Below are 22,668 nucleotides of genomic sequence, written 5' to 3'. Positions count from 1 at the left end.
AACTACTTGAATGTCCTAATTCCTGTGCAGTTAAAGTTTATCTCAAGGGATGCCTTAGATGAACTTCCCAGATCCTTTCCTGGGATCTACTCGGGACATGAATAAACGTGGAACTCATGTAGTTTTACAGATATATTTTTTAAACATTCAAGAAAAAACAATTTCCAAGAGAGAAAGCAAGAAACTTTTTCATTTATGAAAGATGATCTAACTGTGATAATTGAGAAGGGTTAAGGGGCAAAACTATATACTAGTCTTCCTGTGAACATAAAACACAACATTTCTAAATACAGTATCCAATGCTACATTAAAACAAGATAAATAAATAAGGATTACTCCAGAAATGCAAGAAAAAATTATTAATAAAATCTATTAGATTAATATAGGTCAAGGGTTCACAGGAAAAAATTATTATATGCTTAACAGGCATTCTAATAAAATTTAACATCCATTCCTGACGATATACTAAGTAACTTAGTAATAAAAACTACTTTCTTAGCATGATAAACTTTCTGACATAATGTCTTAGTTGTATTAGCAAAAAAATTTTCATCTTGTGAACCTCAGAAACAGCCTGGCAAGAAGGAGCAGACACTTTAAAAGTGGCTGTTCTCCCTGGCTGGTGTGGCTCAGCGGTTGAGCATCAACCCCAAAACCAAGAGGTCGCTGTTTCAATTCCCTGTCAGGGCACATGGCCAGGTTGTGGGCTCAATCCCCAGCAGAAGCCATGCAGGAGGCAGCCGATACATGATGTTCCTCTCTCATTGATGTTTCCACCTCCTTATCCCTCTCCCTTCCTCTCACTATAAAAATTAATTTAAACACACATATATATTTTTTTAAAAGTGGCTGTTCTATAGATTGACAAATGTGAGAGGGAAGGTGGAGTAGGTGGGAAGAGATTAACCAAAGAATGTATATGCATAACTCATGGACACAGACAATAGTGCTGTGAAGGCCTGGAAGAGTGGAGGCAGATGCAGGGTGGAGGGGGTCAATGGGGGAAAAAAGGGGACATCTATAATACTTTCGACAATAAAGATAAACCCTCCTCTTTCCTTCCTCCCCCCCAAAAATAAGTGGCTGTTCTAGAAGCATTATTGTTACATCAAGGAACAACACAAGAATGATCACCACCACCAGCAGTACCATCACCTCCACACTTAGTTCTTCTAGGCTATGTAGGCAATATGAACATTTGAAAAACAAAACAAAACCAAACCAATACAAAAAAAAAACCAAAACACAAAAAACAGAAAGAGATTTTATATTATAAAAGAGAACACAAAATTAATTTGACCAATATTTATTACAGGCCGTAGAGTTTACCTTCTAGCTAGGGAAATAAGAAGAGCTATATTGGATGAATGAGCATAGTGAAGAAAAATCAAGAGAGGTAAGGGACTAGACTGATAAGGGTGTGACCTTATTTAATGAGGTCAGAGAAGGCAGCTCGATTAATGATTCTAGAGATGAGGCTGAGTAAAGAGGAGTAAACTGTTATGTGTTCCAAGCAGGGGGATGGCAAGTCCAAGGACTCGAAAGTGGGCTCTGAGGGCACGGTAAATGGAAGAGATATGGTTAGAGAGGCATTCGGGACTAGGCCATTCCAGCCCCCCTAGAGAGCAGTAAGGACTTTCTATTTTATTCTCAGTAAAATGGTACCTCAAATGGTTTAAACTGACTGAAGACTGTTATTCACTATTTTTTTGAGCAAGAAAATCCAATTAAAAACATTAAAACTAATAACAAAGTTTTGTGATAAAATGGATAATAAGTAAAACAAAAAGTCAATACCTTTTATATCTCATATTTAGTTACATACCAAATAAAGGAATTATTTTTACTACTTCTCAATAGTAAAACTTAAGAGCAATGTTAAATTTCACAACCACTGAAAGACTATTAATATTCACAATTGTTTTTGTGATCCACCTTAAAAAAATCAGTATTTAGCCAGGCTCAGTGGTTGAGCATCAACTCATGAACCAGGAGGCCACCGTTAAATTGCCGGTCACAGCACATGCCTAGGTTGTGGGTCGATCGCCAACAGTGGGTGTGCAGGAGGCAGCCTATCAATGATTCTCTCTCATCATTGATGTTTCTGTCCCTCTCTCCCTTTCCTTTCCTCTCTGAAATAAATAAAAAACATATATTTAAAAATATAAAAATAAACCAGAATTTAAACAATACAAATACCTCATCAGAACAGGAAACAGATCTGCTCGGTGGGCTGTTTTCACAATTGTATTATCTTCGGAAATGCTAAAATGCACTATCTCTTCTTTAAAGCTTCTGTCTTCAAGCAATCTCTGCAAATTTTCCCTTTAAAAATAGAATACAGCAGAAATCACCACTTAATAATCACAGTACTTTTTACAAAATTGCAATATAATAAAGTACTATAGTCTATAAAGTAGTTGACATCCACAAAGGAAAATCTTCATAGAAATACCTCCCAAAATGATAGGTTCTCAATTTTTAAAAGATAAAAGGGATTATAAAGAGTTAGACTTAGTCAATAATTAAGCTGTTTCAAAGAGCATAATACAAAAGCTTTCTTCAGTTTTTAAAGTGATTGTTATGATTTGCTTAGTCACCAAAATTTTAAGACATTATATAAGCAAGGAAAAATGACATAATGTTCTCAATACATATTTTTAAATTAATATTCTTTCCCACCTTATTATTATGTATATGGAGAAGCACTCTTAACAAATAAATACACTTCCAGTTTTAATTTCTTACCTAAAATAGCATTATGATTTCCTTAGAAAAGAAGGAAATCCAAGGCCTTAATAAAATTATTTTAGAGGAGGCTCTTAGGTAGAAAGATAAAAATCAACCAAAGAAACAGCATTTCTTTAGTTTCAAATAACTTACCTATAAGGGAGAATATGTGGATGTTTATACGTCATTATGCAATCCAGGGTTATTTTTTGTACCATCTGATCTTGGTGGAGCAACAACTGAGGATGATATTTCATAGAATAAATCAATGAAGTCTCATACTTGCAAACCATGGGATAGTAATGTATATGTGTTAATCTATAAAACTAGGTTTCTTAAAATTCAAATTTTTAGATGTGGTTTCATGCCGATTCCTGACAAAAGCCTAACATTTCCCTGAGGTTAAACAAGGATGAAGAGATGATGAGCAAAGAACAAAATAAAAACAAAACTCTAACATCTGCATCCCGTATACCAGACCTTCGGGTCTGTCAGTCTTTTTGCCAAGACCAATTCCCTACACAATTGGGATTTACACCCAATGAGCTGGTCCTGTGCTGAGCAAAAGCTCTTGATAAAAAACCGTGAAGGTAACAGCTGTCAGTATAACGCCAGGAGAGACCTGCTCTGAGGCCTCTCTGATCATCCAGTTCAGAACTTGGCTTCCTGTGGTCACCTGAGACTTGAGCTTTACAAACAAATTAGATATGAATTTTGGGAAGACATGGATAAGTTCTGCTGAAATGCCAAAACAAAATGCTTCATCTAAAAAAACATCCAAATGGAGAAAGAAAATTCTGTTTCCCAGATGGCTGAGAATGACATCCAATTTTTACTCAGCTTCTGACATTAAATTTTTTTTCTTCAATCTTTCCTGGAATTTAGGGTCATATACTATGGCTGTTAACAGCCATTCTGCCAACTACCTGCTTCCACTCAATATAACAGGTCCTGAAATTCCGGCCCTCCATCAGGCTAACTTACCAAGAACTGAAAAGTAGCCAACTGCTGTTGGCACAACATGCACTACCTTCCAAAAGCTACTTCCCAGGATATAATTATGTTAATACAGCCCGTCAATATTTGGTCACTCAAAATGCTTTTAAAATCAACTAAATCAGTACTGTCTAATACTGTTTCTCAAGATTCAGAAAATATCTATTAGTTTAAAATATGTATATTTTAAAATATTATAAATATATATATATACACACACACACACTATAAATATATGTTTTAAAATACTGTAAGAGGTATTATAAAAATATTATAATGCACACAGGGCTCTATTCAACAATTATTGAAAACCTAAAAGTTATTTTGACAAAGAAAATGGAAAAGAATAGTTCACAAATAATTGCAGAGGCAAGACTTATTTTACTTACCTGAAGATAGAGCTCATATAATTTGGATTCTAGGTACAAGGCCCGTGGATTCGAAAACTTAGAGAAAACTTGCAAATGAGCGATTAATTGCCTTAAAAAAAAAAATTAAAGAAGAGAGATTATTTTCTTTAAATTAAGTTTCTCTGACAATTATTCCAAAAACCTTGGCTAGGTCACAGTACCCTCTTATATAATGAAACACCAATCAAGGTGCTGAGATGAAAGTATTTTGTAGATGTTAACATCTACAATAAAGGAACTTTGATAAGAGATTACCCTCAATGATGTGATGGGCCTCATCCAATCAGCTGAAGGTCTTAACAAAAATGGGTATTTCCCAAAGAAGGAATTCTATTACAAGACTAGAACAGAAATCTTACCCTCTGGATTTCAGATTCAAGATTACAGCGTCAAATCCTGCCTGATTCTGCCCTGAAAATTCTGACTGCTGGCTCCTGCAACCACGTGACCCAATCCCTTAAAACACATCTCTTTATCCATCCATCCACATATTCATTCATACATAAGCATACATGCATCTCCATTCCATTGGCTCGGTTTCTCTAAAGAGCCCTGACTGATGCAATGGCCATCGTAATTACTTATCATTGGGTGCTTGCAGCTTAACAATAAACTTCTAAATGATCCTACTGACACATCCGCTCCTCTCCCACCAGTTATGAAGTATTTTTTATGTACCACTTAGCCTTAAAGGCCAAAGACAACAGGAGTTAATCTGCACATCCTCACTAAGTACTTGCCAGTGAAGGATGTGTTCCATGAACGATTATAAACTTGGACTATGAATATACTGACATGGCACCAAGAACATGATTTTCAACCATGGTGTGTATATTAGCAATACCCTAGGTCTGGCTACAAGGGACAAAAAAATTAAGGCATGGACCTCTTCCTACAAGAGTTTCTGATTTTCATGGAAGATATGTAAAAAATTAATAATTCAAGGCAAGGAGTAGCCCCATGATGGAGGTATAAATGGCTGTTATGAAAGATTGAAAGAGGGTGAAATTACTTGCTGTTTAAAAGACAAGAAAAGCCTCAGTAAGGGACCTGTGTCCTGAAGCACCAACAGTTTCACTTGGCAGAAACAAGGCAGGGACACAGTAAAAAGAGGGAAGGTTCAGGGTGAAAAAGGAAGAGGTCTGACTGCATAACTTACTCATTTGTTCACCAAACCAATAGGACTAATATTGTGCTGGCTATTATGCTGAAGGACATGAAGAGGAAAGCAGCAATGTGTCTTAGAAAGAAGTGTGGGGAACAGACCATTCACAGCCGTGAGAAGGCAGAAGCAGAGAAGGAACTTTAGTTGCACGAAACTTGGCCCTGACCTTTCTTCTTCTGGGTTTTACATTCCATTTCCATAAGCTGGCGAGCCCTTTCCTGCCCTAGCTGCTGGCCAACTTTTGTCTTTCAAAGGCACCTTATACTTTGTACAAATCTTCTTCCTTTTATGGTAGAATTAAGTCACTTTTTACAGTGTACCCATAACTCCTTTAAATATATTTCCTCTATAAAGATGTTTCACCAGGCATTCGACCTTGCTTCCTGCAATGCAGAGGCTAAGTACCGTCCATATCTGCAGCCCAGCACTTAGCAAAAGGCATTCAATACAGTTGATTAATGGGCGAACTAAAAAATGGCTCATGGGAAAAATTCAACAAACAGATGTAGGTCGAGATCTAAAGTATATAAAAAATAACATAGTGGCACCAAATCCAGTGGATCTCTGACACCTCAATTCAGATGATTTTCAAGTTGCTGGAGTAACTTCCACAAGCATGATCATTTCTTACTTTTCTAAGGTTTCTAACAATTTAGGTAAATGAGTTACCCACAGGAATAAGAGATAATATAACAGCATGAAGAAAAGGTAACCAGAAGGAGACAAGTTAAAAGGCAAAGCCAAAGTGCTGACACGCTCATTTATAAGAGGACAGATGTTCCATTACTCGCTTCCCTAGCACACAAACACGATGCCCTGGCGCTATGAAAAGGCAACAACACAGGTCAAAGACCATTCTGGGCAATATCATGCATAGAAAAAGCTATCATTAGATGATTCCAGCTCTAATATTCTATGGCTCAACAAGAACGAAATAAAAAGCAAACAACCCAAATGCTTAGAAGATGACAATTTTCTTTGGGCTCTAAAAAAATAAACAAAATAAAAAATAAACCCAGTTGGTATTCACATTTGTTCTTAATGAAGTCCATCCTTTCATTTTGGTCCATTGTTATAGCACTTATGTAAAATGTAAATAGCTATCTGAGCAGGTGATCTCGTCCAAAGCCATTTCCCATCAAGGCCCTGAGACTTAATCCCCGTTCTACCATGGCTCATGGTTCAACGCTGAACTTACTTGGTTGCAGCTCTTCTTGTCGTTTTCTTCTGTGAGGGTTCATCTTGGGGCATCTCCTCTTCCACCAACTCTTCATCATCTCCAGCAGCAGGTTCTTCTGTTTCCTCCTCTGCCACTCCTTTGTTTTTTCTTCTCAGATCCTGGGTTGGAGCAACCTGCAAATCTGCTGGGTAATACTCGTTGCTGCAATGGAAAGAGTGACACAGGGCAGATGAAGCTGAAATGTCCTAATTCTGTTTGTGACAGATGTACATCCACAGTTCACAAAATCACATGTGGAAGAGACTTCGAGGCACTTAGTCAAGCCTCTTCTAAAATATTATTTTGTTGTAGTCCATCCCTCGGACGGACCCTACTTTACAAGTCAATCACTAACTGTGGAAGACAGCCCTTCGTTATACTGTTGAAGATATTTGAAATGTCTACTTCGGACTGAGCTGAAATCAGCTTCCCTGTCACTGAAAACACAACCAGGGAGGCAGGAATAGGGGTGAATTACAGTAAATACCGTGGTGGGCAAAAATAGGTTTATAGTTAGGAGTACACAAAACACAGTTTATGCTTGTGCTGTTATTTATTAATTATTATATTTGTATCACAATTATAAACCTACGTTTGCCAATTGTTGAATTGAAAGCATAGCATTAAGACCATGTTGGTCACTTTAAAACCAGATACATTCTACTTTGTAGAGGGCTGTAATGAAATTCAGTCCTCTAGGCATAGGGACTGACAAAACAGATAGAACTACCAACTGCATAGCTTTTGGGGGCAATCACAGACTCAACTGAATGTCCAGGCAATAAAAACCAGTAGGTCTTTATGTCTGTCCCCTCTAAACTAAGCTTGTGCAGTTGGCATTCACATTTGTTCTTAATGAAGTCCATCCTTTAATTTTGGTCCATTGTTGCAGGTAACTAATATCTTGAAGGCTGTCGCTGTCATTCACTTCATTTGTTTTGTATCACTTTAACTCATCCATCCAACAATTACTGTGTGTGTGTTTTTGTATCTTTTGTGAATGGCTCTAAGTTACAGATAAAAGGGAATTGATCAGATGTGAAAGTAAAAAATATACGGATACAATAGCATGTTTTAAGATACTACTGTATAACACACCTGGAGGAAACGCCAGGTTAATACACTAAGCCACAACTGGAGGGCTGAGATACTACCATATCCAACTTTGTGTTCTCACCTAGCAATATCTAGCAATTAATAAATTTTCAAAAAATGGATGAAAAAATTAAATGAGTAAAGTTGCTCTGTCAGCTATAAAATGATTTAATAACATCCACATTATACTCTCAACATTCAATTAATCACATGGCATATCTTTAACCTTTATCACATGCACAACACACTCACTCATTTATTAAATTTAAGATAATTCACACAAAGCACTTACAAGAGTGTCTACCTAGCAAGTATTCATTAAGTGTCATTGTCACCTATTACTGGGATGTTTCTGCCAATGTTAAGTCATTTGTTCCTGATTCCTGATATGATTCTTCTCAGACAATGTTTACAAGAGATTCACAAACTGGCTCTAATATAAAATTATTTGACACAGATTTAAAAAGGTAAATTTCTAGCAAAAATTAAAAATAAAAAGGCATTAATAGATTTCATTGCCAGGATTAAAGGTGACATTTGGGTTTTCCATTAGTTTGGATCATCTATCAAAGTATTATTTATAGGTAATCAGTTTCAACTAGTCTTAATGTAAACATTTTTAAAAACTGTATATTTTTCATCTCTGTCTTCTTAAACTCAAAGACCCACTTTCTATTATAGGCTCCTTTCTCTATCCCCATCTCACAGCGTCTTGTACTATTAGAGGAAGGTTTTTATTCTTAGGCTAAAGAGTAATCTATTTCTTTCATGAGGGAAAAACTTAAAAAGACAACAAGATAGGGAATTCATATCCTACTAACACCATTAATACAGCTTGCAAATGCAGAGCCCTTTGCAATTCACAAATAACTAAAAAACATTATTTCATATGATCTTCAAAACAAGGCAAGGAAGTTAAATACCACTGTCCTCATTCTATAAATAAATTAAAGACTAAAGAGTTATGTGAAAAAGAGAAAATCATTACTCTTCTACCAGCCCGTCTACTGACCTGCCCGCATCTTGCTTGTAACCTTTGCCAGATGAATTATTCATGGAAACCTTTTCACTTATGCAAGGGATCCTATTTCCTCTTAACTATTCAAGGACATGGCGTTAGCACTTATATCTCCTCCTGCATGCAAGTTTACCCCTCCTTTCTGGATCTTTCCTAGCAGCATTACACGCATACACACTGCTCAAATCTTAAACAGCAACCCAACAGCAGTTTTCTCTGCTCCCACATCTCCTTCCACCTATATCTGCGTCTTTTTTTATTTACTGATAAGAACTGTTCATACTTGTTATTTCCATTTTTGTTTTCCATTATCTCTTAAACCCATTTAAATCTGGCTTTCAGCCCTACCAGATTAACCCAAACAACTCATGTTAAGGTCCTTCCAAAGGAAATGATCAGTTCTTGTTCTTCATCAGACTGATGTCTCAGACACATTTGATTCCACATATCTCCCTTCTTGAAATCCTTTCTTCAAGGAATACTAAGTGGTCTTGGTTCTTCTTTTATCAGTCTTTCTTAGCCTCCTTTGCTGGTTCCTTATCTTCTAATCTCTAAATATTGCTGCCAGTCCTTGGAAATCTTTCTCTAGATTTGTATGCCCCTGTGTGATTTAATTCCCTGCCCAAAATTTTAAAAAACTCACCTATACACCAATGAGTCTCAAATTTATCTTTTCACCAAGCCTTTCCCTTGAACTTTAAATTCCAAATTCAAGTACCTACTTGACATCTCTATTAAATGTCTATTCAGTATCCCAAACTAACATATCTACAAATGAACTCCTGATCTTCCCCACAAATCTGAAAGCTTTTGCATTTCTCCCAATCTCAGTAAATGGTGACTCTCTTCTCCCAGTTGCTCAGGCCAAACCCTCAGAGACATCCTTGATTCCTCCCCTTCCTCCTTCCTACACTGGCCCTCAACCCTTCCCAACCCCATCCCCTCCAGGATACATCTGATCTGTTGGCAAATCCCGCAGGTTAATCTAGTTGCAATTATTGAAAATATCTTATTGATATTTTCACATATTTAACCTTTATCACATGCACAGCACTGTAACCTTAACATTTGATAAGGTTAAAGATATGTCATGTGGTTAATTGAATGTTAAGAGTATAATGCAGATGCTATTAAATCACTTTATAACTGACAGAACTAGATCAGTTATATCAGTCCTCTACCCTTTCCACTGTAACTGAATTTTGTTACAAACCTCTACAAGCCAAGTATGAACAGTTCTTATTGAAAATGTCTTATTCAACTACCTCTGATTATCTGCACTACTGTAACGTTGGTCAAGTCTCCCATCATCTACTTTTCCCCAGATTTTTGCAATTTCTTCCTAACTCTCAACTCTCTCTACTCCTGGTATCCTAGTCTATTCTCAACATAGCAGCCATAAAAACTGAAGTCATGTCATCCTTGTTTAAACCTTCCAGTGGCTTGGCTTCCCATTTCACTGACAATAAAAACCAAAATCCTTGCTATCACTTAAAGTTCCTATACAACTTGGTCTCCTGTTAACTTTTTGTCCTCATATCCAGCTACTTTCTCCTGGGATCACTGCTGTAGCCACTCCAACTTCCTTGCTGTTCCTTGAACAAACCTGACATGTGGTTCAGAGCCTGTTTGACTTAAACCTATATTATTTTCCCATGTAATGAAACAGTGTTAGAAAACATACATGTACTGTGCTATATACATTCCTTATTTTAGTTTTAAAGCAATCTGATTCTCACACAGCTTATCTAGTCAAAATAGAATAATGCTTCAGAACATTCTTATTATTTTTTAAGCATACATTCCTTAACATCATGGAAAACATTCGAGAAGCTCAAAGCTGAATGGCTGGAGTTGAGTTACTAAAAAGTATTTTTAAGCTGCAGGCAGACAATAAAATAATGAGCAAATAGGGCAAGAAATAGCAAGCTCTTTGTGCACTGAGCTAACTCAATAAGGCCTTTAAAAAAAAATCCTCATTAGAGTACATGCTTAGAGAGAGGAAATGAGAGGAAGAGAAAAATATTGATCGGCCACCCTCTGAAAGAGCCCCAACTTGGGATCGAACAACCCAGGCGTATGCCCTGACCAGGAATTGAACCAGCAACCTTTTGGTACACAGGATGATGCTCAATCAACTGTGCCACTCTGGCCAGTCTTTTTTATTTTATAACCTGGAATTTTTTAATAACACCATTTGTGGGCTGGTTAAATTCATGTATAGTTAAATGGTGAACTAAATTAGTTTAGTTGTTAGCAGACAGAGCCAGTGTTTCATAGATGTGTCAATGATGTGCAAACATGACAGACATAAAAATAACTGGGCCAATTTGGGAGCTTAATACTTCGTACCTTCTCTTCCAGGTACTGAGGATACACTACCAGGAACATATTCCAAGAAGAGAACACTTACTTGATGAATCTCAAGAAAAGCGGGGAAAGCTCCCTGGACCGGGGCTCTACCCTTTCTGGGAATTTTGCCAGAGCTCGCCACAGCAGGAATCGGAAATTGGTATGGTCCAGTCTTTCCTGACAGTTGGTTTTCAATGCTAACTGCTCAAGATACAGCGCTCCAACATCTCCTTCTTGAGTCTGCTCCCAACTTGCATCTCCTATGAACTTCTCCTCATCTCTTACATCATTTTGCAGCTCTTTCTCTGAAAGGAAAAAAGGTCATCAGAGTCACCAGAGAAATGTCAGCATTTGTCCTCAGGTCAGGACATTCCTTTCTCTAGCAATATAAGGAAACAATAAACTACATCCAAAGGTGATCAAAGATAACACACTTATTTCTGTTTCCCAACTTCTTGTGTAATGAAGCAGTAAAAATGAAAGTTAAGCAATCACTTTTCTTCTCCCTGTCCCACGTGATGCCTCTTTACATACCAGCATGGGTAGCTGCTTTTTCTAGATGTTCATAGTAGACATTCCAAAATTTCTTATTTTCCATTTCATGTGCATGAGAGCTAAAGAAAAAAAGATCACCAGACAAAAGATGTGATATGATCTTTATTCTGAGGTATCTTATTGGAAAAAGAGTGAAAGGAAAGGATATAACTAAAATGTAGGGTTATAAATTACTTTTGTATTTTTCTATAGTCTTCAAAATGCCTGCATGGAACACAGATTATTTTTATAGTTATAAAGTACTAAACAGTGTTTTTAAAAACCTAAGTGATACCCATAAGAAGACTATTTTTAAAGGCACAATAATGGGCATGGGGTATGAAGTATGGCCTATTAAGGGAAGGAGTGGCCTCTATTTAAAGAAATTCCTTTTTTTAAATTAAGTTTGGCTCAATGATTCAATATATATATATAAAATCATGCAATTATACAATACTTTGTACTGAAAAAATTCAACAATACAGCTGTATCATATAAAGTAAAAGGAGAAAGTCCTCTAAAGTTATTTCAATGTACAAAGAAATAGACATATAACATTTGAACTATTGAAAAACTTGGCATCAGAGAGAATAATTCATGTTTGTTTTCTCTTCACCTTATCCCACAAAGGATTTATGAGAGCCATAAATCCTTTAAATCACACCTAGAGGGAGTCTAATTCTGGCTCCATCATTCTGCAGTAGTTAAAATGTAATAGCTTCATCCATGCTTACCTTATGAGTTCAATAACAGGATCCCAAAGAGCACTGAAGTTAATATACAACATGCCTAATAAATAACGAAGCGGCACCTGCAATTACAGACTCTTTTAGTAAGTGGGTAACAAACTACGATAGAAAGGCACTGAGATGCAAATATCCCAACTCAGACATTGGATGTTGGCAAAGGAGCTCATGTTTTATAAAAGTTGTAGGTACCAATCTGCAAGTCAGTGGACAATAATTTTCCAACTCTCCCCCAAAATGTCACTTGCTATTTAACACAGAAAAATCACTAAAGCAAACCTAGTATTCAAACTCACTCCAGATGTTCACGCTGAAAGGAGATGTTTAAATGTACAGATCTGACTCACGATTGAATTCCCTCCTAACAAACACTGCCAGCTCCATCACCTCATTAGACAAAACTTGAACAGACATCCGTAAAGTACAGATGGCGAAGAATCCAACAAGTCTGCTGGGAATGGCAGCTGCGGCTTCGCAAGCAGATGTCTGAGTTCTCAAGACTATGCATTAAAGGAGTCCATTCACAAGGTCTAGTTTTCTCAGTCACCTTTGGCAGTGACAGCATGACCGGAATCCCATATGCTAGGGAGGCATCATGTAGAATGGCAGTTCTAGTACTATTTGGGGGTGGGTGCCTGTAGCTGTTCTAGAAGCAGAACATAACACAGGACACTGATATATAAATCAGAGCAGGAACAGATTGCTCTGATTGAAAGGGGAATGCCTCCACTTGGCTTCCCTCCCACAGGGATACGTGATGTATCTGCACGGGTCATGGGCAGAAAATCCCGGATACAGAAGGTAGAGGCTGACTTCGTGGGGCAGTGAACAGGTCTGGAGAAGAATACAGGCTTTAAATTTGACATTGCATCCTCTGCTGTCACGAACTACCTTCCTTCACCAACACATCTTCAGAAGGGGGACCGGAAATTATTTCCACTGTTGACATGACTGACAGGGCCACCTAACTCAAAGCATCTAAGGAACCTGAGGATTTACCCCAGTTATAAAAACATTTTTGGGGGTGACTACTTGGTATGCTTCTCTTTTCAAAAGCCAGGCAAACAGATCTAAAAGCATAAGTAGAATTTTTCCCCCCTAAAAGGTGGTGTTTTATACCTCCTGTAACGGCCCGTCAGGGACTGCGGTCTGCACCACATCGTGCCTTAGCTTCCTCAGGTGGAGGAGCTTCTCTCTGTAATCGTTCACCGTCGCGGGGACGAGTTCTGCCTGGCGCAGCACAGCGAAGGCGGACTGCCGCTCCGAGAGCCCGTCGTCCTGAGCAGCCGGGAAAACAGGGAGGCACGTCAGCTGGGATTTTCCAAAAAAGCATTAAATGTGACCAAAGGTCTAAAAAGTAAAAACTGGGATGTTAATGTTTTAAGTTAAATAAGCAACACTTTGGGGAGATGGGCGGGAGGAGGGGGTAAATGATTCATTTTCCCTCACACCACTTTACTCTCTAGTAGATAAATTTAGGTTTAGTATCTAGCACAGAAATGATAAGAAGAGGAAAGTAATTCTCAAAATGATTCAAACTAATTGGTAACATTTGTTTAAAAAAAGTATATGCATTTTCACTAAATAGTTCTATCTCTAGTAGAAGTAATTTTTCTACCTCAAGAAGTAATAATTTTTATTATGGAAATATTTAGTTATACAAAACTGTGTATTATTAGAAATCCTGAAAAACTGTGAGCAACTCAATGAACCATTCACCAACAGGGAATTGGTTAAATAGAATATTTTAAACTGTGGGCTGCTATTCAAACCTCAAAAGAAATGAGGTAGGAAGAGAAGCACTGATATGGAAAACCTTTACAACACCATTAGTTTAAATTGTGTATGTGTACACAAAAGTCTGAAACAATATTCACCAATTAACTGTGGAGTTTTAGTGGTGGCCTTGTTGGCTCGGCAAGAATAAGGATTTTAAAAAAAAATTCAATTTTTTGGTAGCTATTTACATAGTGTTTGAATTTTCTATGAAATTACAATCCTATATAATAAAAGCCTAATAGGCGAAGGTCCAAACATTCGTTCGACCATTCAACCAGTCGCCATGATGCACACTGACCACCAGGGGGCAGGTGCTCTGACCAGTAGGTTTGCTTGCTGCTGGAGTCGGGCTGATCAGGACCAGGTGAGTCAGGCTGGAGCCCTCCTGCAGTCCCTCCCTGGCCCTAATAGTGCACTGGTGGGGTCCCTCAGCCTGGCCTGCACCCTTTCGCAATCCAGGACCCCTCGGGGGTAGGGGGTGTCCATATTAGTGACTTTTATCTCTGAATCCGTGCACTGAGCCTCTAGTTTTGGAAATAAAAATATATAGTAAGTTACATTTTAAAAAAAATTACCCAAATCAAAATACCAGTTCAAATACCTCCATTAGTTCTGGAAGTCGAACCTCAAAGTGGTTTAGGATCCTTATTGTCAAAAGCCGAATCTAGAGAAAGTAAAAGGCATGTTTCAAACTCCAAAGTTTAAACATAAGAAACTGTTTAATGGTGAGATATTTTATAGAATTATGAAAAATATACCACTTGTCAGTGTAATATAAGTATATTCTATCTCTTATTTCATGTTCAACACCAACACACACCTTATTCAAATGGAGTACTTAATGACCAGACTAGATGGGAAGGAAAGGTTGGCCATAAAACCATGTTGTTTCTTTGAACTGTGACACTACAGGCATTTCTGTAAATAAATGCAATGAACTTATTAAGCTTACAATTCCATAGACATCAGTGAGTTTTATCTCTGAATAATCTATTCAGGTATCTCTATACACCTCAATGAGCAGCGGAATCACCCAGAGGGCTGTAAAGTCCCCCTGAATCAGAACTGGGGTGTTGGGATACCGAATTTACATTTTAATTTATTAAGCTCCCCAATTAGAACTGCTGCCAACAGTTTGTAGGTCAGTGCTCAGGAATCGCTGCTTTAAACGGAAATCACCCCACAGCAGCACTCTCTGATTAAGGAGCTGTGACAACCACTGGCAATACACACAAACAAAACATGAGAGATGGGCACACACCACGTGAGAGCGTTACCTTAGATATACCAGTTGAAATGTTTGCTTGTAACTTGGGAAATAATTCCATTAAAGCTTCTTCGGAAAGCGGCCCTTTGCAGCCACATAAGGCTAATCTCTGATAATAGAGATCAGCCAACAGCAACACAGATGGCTCCAAAGGAAACATTCTGCAACAAGACATTTATTAGACCCAAACTGTCCCGCATGGCCCAGAGCATTCAGACTGTAACAGAAACCATGGAAAATCACCACTGGTGAAGGAAACGTAGAAAGGAACAGGTACAGGTTTCACGTGGACATTCAGCATCACTTTAGAGATGAATCTGAGGCCAGTGACAGTGAATGACGTGCTCAAGGACACATAGCTAGTTGGAGCTTATGCTGTCTTTGCAATCTATCTAGCTGTTAGTAACAATGACACTGAGCTAATGAGGAAGCAGGACAGAGGAGGGGTCCAGCACACAGGCTCTGGGGTTGGGCAGCCCCAACATCCATTAACATATAATCCTCTCAGTGCTGCCCTCCTTCAGCAAATATTTACTGAGTGTCTATTATGAGCCAGGAACTTTTCTAGACACTGGATATAGCAGTACACGGTAGGCTAAGTCCCTATCCTCCTGGAGCTTGTATTCCAATAGGGGAAGGTAGCCGGTAAACAAATGAACTGTCAGTATAAGAGCGATGAGTGTGGTGGAGAAAAGTAAATCAGGGAGAGGAAGCTAGACTGAGAGCCTGGGTAGTGGGGTTAGAGGGGAGAGGGTGAGAGAAGAGGAGGAATCCTATTTGATACGGAGAGTGGTAAATGGCAAATGTAAAGAGATCCTAACTGGTTTCTTTATTCCCCTTCACTCTCTTCTCAGTACAGCAGCCAGGATGATTAGGCCTAAGTCAGTCCCCTGCCCCAAATCCTTCTCTGTCCCCTTAAACTCGGAGTAAAAGTCAAGGCCCTACAAAGGCCAGAGATCATACACTACTTGCCACACCCACCTCTATGTCCTCTTGTGCTTCTATCCATTCCTTGCTCTGCTTATCCACATCAGTTCCTTGTTGCCAGCACCCTCTCCCCTCCCCCTGCCATGGGCACACAGATCTCCCCGGGTCTGGAAGAGAGAGTGCCTGAGAGCCCTGACATCCTCGTGGCTTGCTCCCTCACCACTGCCGGGCTTCTGCTCAGATGTCTCCTTCTTGTTGAGGCCTTCCCTATTTAAAACTGCTGCTGTCCCCAACCTCCAGGCTCCCCTGTCGTCTGCCTCTGCTTTAATTTTCTCACCACCACCTAACATGCTAGTTATTTTACTTACTTATTTGGTTTACTTTTTGTTTGTTTGTTTGTTAGCATGTTAGTTCCCTGAAAGCAGGAAATTTAGTGATTCTTTCACTATGTCTTCCTGTGCCCAGAATAGGGGGCTGGTGCATGAGAAAAGTGAATGAATATTCATGAATAAATCTGTTTTTAAAAAGCACGGGAATAAAATGTTCTGGACTTCGGAAACGGAAACAAACTAGTTTACCAGGTTTCCAGAAGGCCTTTTTTTTTTTTTTGAAAAAAAAAAAGGAGGCTAACTCCAATAATGAATGGCTAATGGCCTGTGCTACTACCCGAACCAGAGCAGGCTGGTATATAGTATAAAGAGCACAGGGAAGTTTTCTGACATGCTGATTATGTCAAGGTGAGAGAGAACATTAAAGGAGCAGGAAAGTGTATGTTGGAATCACCCAACAAGTTACAAAAGGTAAACATTGTGCAATGTTATGGTTGGGAGTAATCAGCATGAAATACCCTTTACTAATTCTACCGCAATTCACACACAGCAAAACTCCCCTTTACCAAGATGAACCTGCATAGAAAGAGTCTCAAGAATTGTATTTATTTTAGTTGGAGGATTTAAATCAATTATGAATCTCCTATGTGAATACAGCTCAGGTATAAAATGTCCAAGATTTCACAAACACAGACACTTTTGTAGTTTACTTTTCATTAGGGTAAATGGAGGATGTGTTTACTCACAATACTAGATTCTTCACACGTTCCACGGGAACCAAATGAAGAAGCTCGGAAGATTCTTCCAAACTCAGCAGAGTATTTACAGCTTGACAAAGAACAAACAGGTTTCCTAAACGCAGAAAAACAGGAGAAACCACAGTACTTATTTCTTTGACGCAGTAACTACCAGACATCTCATTTATCTGACATTTGCCATGTATATAAAATTAAGTTAAATTTGAGCCTTTTAAAGAATAATTTGTAAATGTCAGAATTTAATAGAAAGGAACTAAAAGAGAATGCTCCAAATTACATGTTAACTTTAGAGAAAAAATATAATCAGAATTAGAGAATAAAAATATATGGTCCATTAACTGAGAGGAGGACGAAATTCAATGGTTCCACTGACTGTCATTATCAAAATTAGAACTTAGGAGGAGAGCAGACTTGGACTTTTGAAAAGCTAAGACTATCTTTGTATAATAAAGTTCATGTTGATTTTATGTCTCCAATTTAAAAGAAGTCACATATCCAATGGCCTACTATCCATAATCCACTTAGTTAATATTAATTATACATTCATTTAATCCTTGATCAGATGTTGGCAAGCTATAGCCAACAAGTCAAATCTTGTAGGTAGTGTGTTTTTAAATGGCTGGCAAGATAAGAATAATTATTTACATTGTTAAAGTTTTTTGTTTTGTTTTTTTTTTTAAATAAAAACCAAACAGAATATACCACAAATCTGAATGTGGCCCACAAAACCCAACGTATTTACTAACCAGTCCTCACATAAACATTTTACCAAGCCCTGCTTCAGCCTTGAGAACAGTGCTGCCCAACAGAACTTCCTGCAATGGTAGGGCTGTTCTTACCAATGAGCAGCCACAGTACAATATGGTAGCCAGTTGCCACGTGTGACCGAGCACTTGAAGTGTGGTGAGCTACCTTATTCTCCAATATATCTGCTTAGTTTCTAACAAAGAATATAGCACATTAATAGTTGAATGAATGGCCGAAACTGGTTTGGCTCAGCGGTAAAGCGTCGGTCTGCAGACTCAAAGGTCCCAGGTTCGATTCTGGTCAAGGGCATGTACATTGGTTGTGGGCACATCCCCGGTAGGGGTTGTGCAAGAGGCAGCTGGTAGATGTTTCTCTCCCATCGACGTTTCTAGCTCTCTATCTCTCTCCCTCTCTGTAAAAAAAAAAAAAAATAGTTGAATGAATGAATGACTACTATTAGGAAAAAAATACTGTGCTAGACTAAAACAAAACCCCTATGCTGTTCTCAGGCTAGTGAGGGGAGAGGTACAAGCACACTCCCAGGAACGGTGTTTTGGGTAGGTGGCCACATTCCGCCTGGAAGAGCCACGAGGGCCTTCCTACAGGTGTTGTGCTTGAGCTGAGTTTTGAAAGATAAGTGAGAGTTCACCAAACGACACAGACCTAGAGAGAACTCTAGGAAGGATGGCATGTCCAAGGGCAGCCAGAGAGTTGGGAAAGAAAGTGTGCTCTTAGGATCAGCAAATGCCTGGAACAGAAGGGGCGGCCTGGGCCTGGGAGACAGGGAACAAGACGCAGCCTGGGGCTGGGGGTGTCTTATTTCTTTGACCTTTAGATTCAGCTTATGTTTAAACCGCCCTGATCTGGTCACCAGGTTATGAAGTACAAGTGCAACACCTCCTGTTTGCCCTCCTTTTTCCGTATTTATCACATAGGAGCTTAGGCCAGAACACAATGCAGCACTATTCTCTGGCATTCTGTGGGATTATAACGACTTTGGGTGTGTCAGAAAAGAAAGACAGGAATTGTTACTGACCTTTTCCAAAGCTCCCCTTGTCAACCGTCGTGAAGAGTGACTCTATGAAGCATGTGACTAGGGGTATCACCTTCTCTTTCTCCAGGGGCCTATCCAAGAAATGGGGAGAAAAGGGGGAAAGTTCACACTGTCTTTTTCATGAAACGGCAGGGAATGGCTAATAAAGGTTTTCATCAGCATGCTAAGTATCTCTTTCAAAAGAAAACATGGTGTATCTTTCTCACCTAATATGAGGTAACACGACAAGGGCTGCCCAAGATGATGAGAGGAAAGTAGAATCGTTACTTGGGGGTAACTGAATTACAGACAGAAGATGGTCCAACACTGGCATCTGTTCCTTTCCTCCCTTGGATCTGGTCTTCTTCAGCCTCACATAGGATCTGCAAGAAGAAGAGATAAACAACACAGAATGTAATCGCTCTTGCCTGAAGAAGCTGGAGATAGAATTGGGCTCCTTTCCATGTGTGGAGCACTTGGGGAGAGGAGGGAACTGGTGGTGATGGGTGAATATACACAACCAAACAGATGTGCATTGCTTACTGATTTTAGTGAAAGGCTTTTCAACCAAATTGGTTCTACTTTGTCCTATTTTTCCCATTTAATTTGCTCCATAACTTAAAGTATTTAAGTATTATTTCTAAATTTTGTGCTGATGCACATATTTTTAAGAACTGGAGAGGTTAAGTTTATTGGAATAAACTGACTTCCACCATCTTCTTTCCTTTTTATATTTTATTGATTTTTTACAGAGAGGAAGGGAGAGGGATATAGAGTTAGAAACATCGATGAGAGAGAAACATGGATCAGCTGCCTCCTGCACACCCCCTACTGGGGATGTGCCCGCAACCAAGGGTCAGGCCCTTGACTCGAATTGAACCTGGAACCCTTTAGTCTGGAGACCGATGCTCTATCCACTGAGGCAAACTGGTTAGGGTATTTTCCCTTTTTGATATAAGTTTACTACAGTTCCCCTCTCTCCCCACAACTTACTTGCAGTTTCGCTAGAAAATTCCATAAAGAAACAATTCATACGTTTTAAATAGAGTGCTGTTCGCAGGAGTGTGAGTCAAGCCCAGGGTGTGACTCACCCCTTTGTGCAGCTTCTCACACTGCTACCTGCCCGTTAGTCTCTATCAGGTATCCCATGCTTGTATTCGGTGACCCTTATTTTACCTAATAATGGCCCCAAAGCACAAGGGTAGTGATGCTGGCAACTCTGAAATGTCCAAGAGAAGCTGTTAAGTGCTTCCTTAAAGTGAGAAAAGTGAGTGTTGCCTGCATGTAAAGAAAAAACATAAGATATATAGGGTTTGGTGCTACCCAAGATTTCAGGCATCCATCGGGGGATGGATTGGAACAATAGCTTTTGCAGATAAGGGGGAGGAAGGGTAGGTACTATACTCCACAAATGTAGAACAACATCGCAAAGTTCTCGTAGTGAATCTGACAAATGTTACTAAAATGATTATGATCTAGAAGTAATTTTCTCTGCTGCTTTAATACGATAAATGGTCACTCATTGATGTTTTCTGATATGACATTCAGTTTTAAGTACTACTTTGGCACTATTCTTGTTAGCCTCTTTTTATTTTTGCCAGTGAACTATACTTTAGTCGTCTTTAAGACAAAAATCTAATCAAAAGTAAAAGCATAAAAACATGTAAAATGATATTTTTATAATTTATCCACCATGTGCAGTTTGCTTAGCTCGTTTCTCAACAGAAGGAGAATATCAGGTTTTTATTCCTTATCATTAAAAGTAACCAAAAAGTTGCATTCCCTTTTGTGTCAGACTTATCAGGATACTGAATGTTTGGAAGTTCTGATAATTTCATTGATTTCTAAAAATCACTACCTCTTTTTTAAAAATATATATTTTATTGATTTTTTTACAGAGAGGAAGGGAGAGGGAGAGTTAGAAACATTGATGAGGGAGAAACATCGATCCGCTGCCTCCTGCACACCCCCCACTGGGGATGTGTTGGCAACCAAGGGACATGCCCTTGACCAGAATCGAACCTGGGACCCTTCAGTCTGTAGGCCGATGCTCTATCCACTGAACCAAACTGGTTAGGGCCACTACCTCTTGATATACAGTCTGTCAAGTCCTAACCATGATTGACCAAACTGCAAACACCTTACAAGTAGCTTTCAAAAAGTGCATCTTTAGTTGGTGTGCCATTTCCTTGTTTCGTCACACCTGCCAATGAGCTCCTCCACTACAATCCACACCTCTTACCTCATTCTGTGAAGTCCTAAGTGACCTGACCCTTGCCTATGTCTCGCTTCCTCATTCCACTCTCCTAGTTTAGTGCTCCCTATCTGAACAGGCCTTTTGTTCCTCACATACATTGGGGCTATGCCTGTCCCAGAGCCTCTCAGCCGCTCTTCCCTCTTCCTGGAGAGCCTTCCTTGACCTGGCTGGCTCCTCCCATCGTTACAATGGAGCCAAAAGTCCCCTCTCTAGAGAAAGTCCAGCTTCTCCACTCACTCTCCCTCCCAACACCGTTTTTTCTTTTCTTTTTATCACTATCTAAATTTATTTTGTTTGTGTCCCTGCCTCACATACTACCTCCATCCCAAGAATGCCATCTTCTCAAAAGAAGGAACCTTTTTCTCTTTCATTGTTATGCCCCAGAACAGTGGCTGATACAATAACTATCTGTCAAATGACAGAATAAATTTATCTTCCAAAGAGTCTTTTCACATCTGTCATCTCTTTTTATTCTAACAAGTCTGAGAATGGTTGGATGGGTGACGAACATTCGCATCTGGCTTACTTCTGTGGAGGTGGCAGGAGGAGGTTTCCGTGGAGAAAAGAACACAGAAGCTGTAGCACTTGCCTTGCGTTAGTCACCATGCCTCCATTCATGTTTTTATACTTTTCATGCCACATTCTAAGAAGGATTTGAGAAGGCTGAGCCGGAATGTGAGAGGTCTGACTTGCGGCCTCAGTGGCGGCCTTGGTTTAACTTCAGGGAAGCCAACAATGCAGCTGGCTTCTCCTGCCCAGAACCCACTGTTCTGGCCATTTGTAAGAAATTTGCCTCTTGGGGATTGGCTTGGTGTTGCAAAATCCAGAGAAAAGTTCCAACGGAATAATTCTACAGAGGTTCTTCAGTACCCATTCCTTAGGAATCAGAGTTGGGCAAAGTAAAAAACCACCAGGACCCTATTGGTATGCTTTGAAAGAGAAGCTCCTTTTGAGGTCAGTTATATGAGCAACACATGAAAGAAATAGGTTCCTTCAGAATCTCACGCTCATCAGACTCAAAACCTAACTCTGCTGTGTGACTATTTGTACAATGACACCAACTCAAGGGATGCTGCAATGCCTCAAAGCTGATTACTCAGCATAAACTCAAGGAAAGCAGCAACGGGTCTAACTAATCCTAAAGAAAAAAGAAAATGTTTTATTCCTATGTATTCCTATGCATAAATTCTAGAAGCACTTGAAAAATGATAAGCAGAATCCTTTCACTTGCTTACATAAACTGTTTTCAAGTTCCAAAGACTATGCATTGCTTTTAATAGATTCAAGAAAGTAATCATGGGCCAAA

At 39.0% G+C, this 22,668-nt stretch overlaps 1 protein-coding gene across 1 annotated transcript in view; it reads right to left on the bottom strand.

The window, feature by feature from the left end:
* The window catches only part of UTP20 (UTP20 small subunit processome component), a 90,556-nt gene that overhangs the window by 50,588 nt on the left and 17,300 nt on the right, over window positions 1–22,668 (bottom strand). Inside the window, exons 13-25 of the mRNA XM_084880064.1 lie at window positions 19,333–19,488; window positions 19,109–19,197; window positions 17,314–17,419; window positions 15,322–15,472; window positions 14,646–14,708; window positions 13,385–13,543; window positions 12,254–12,330; window positions 11,520–11,599; window positions 11,047–11,290; window positions 6,500–6,682; window positions 4,116–4,206; window positions 2,884–2,969; window positions 2,200–2,325 (exon numbers count right to left, since the gene is read on the bottom strand). Coding sequence (XP_084736190.1) covers window positions 2,200–2,325; window positions 2,884–2,969; window positions 4,116–4,206; window positions 6,500–6,682; window positions 11,047–11,290; window positions 11,520–11,599; window positions 12,254–12,330; window positions 13,385–13,543; window positions 14,646–14,708; window positions 15,322–15,472; window positions 17,314–17,419; window positions 19,109–19,197; window positions 19,333–19,488 — 1,611 coding nt within the window. The remainder of the gene's footprint in view (window positions 1–2,199; window positions 2,326–2,883; window positions 2,970–4,115; window positions 4,207–6,499; window positions 6,683–11,046; window positions 11,291–11,519; window positions 11,600–12,253; window positions 12,331–13,384; window positions 13,544–14,645; window positions 14,709–15,321; window positions 15,473–17,313; window positions 17,420–19,108; window positions 19,198–19,332; window positions 19,489–22,668) is intronic.

Source organism: Pipistrellus hanaki (genome assembly GCF_964339955.1).
Source record: "Pipistrellus hanaki genome assembly, chromosome: 3".
In the NCBI taxonomy this organism is placed as follows: Eukaryota; Metazoa; Chordata; class Mammalia; order Chiroptera; family Vespertilionidae; genus Pipistrellus; species Pipistrellus hanaki.
Note: the sequence above shows the minus strand (reverse complement) of the source record. Positions and strands in the feature narration are given on the sequence as shown.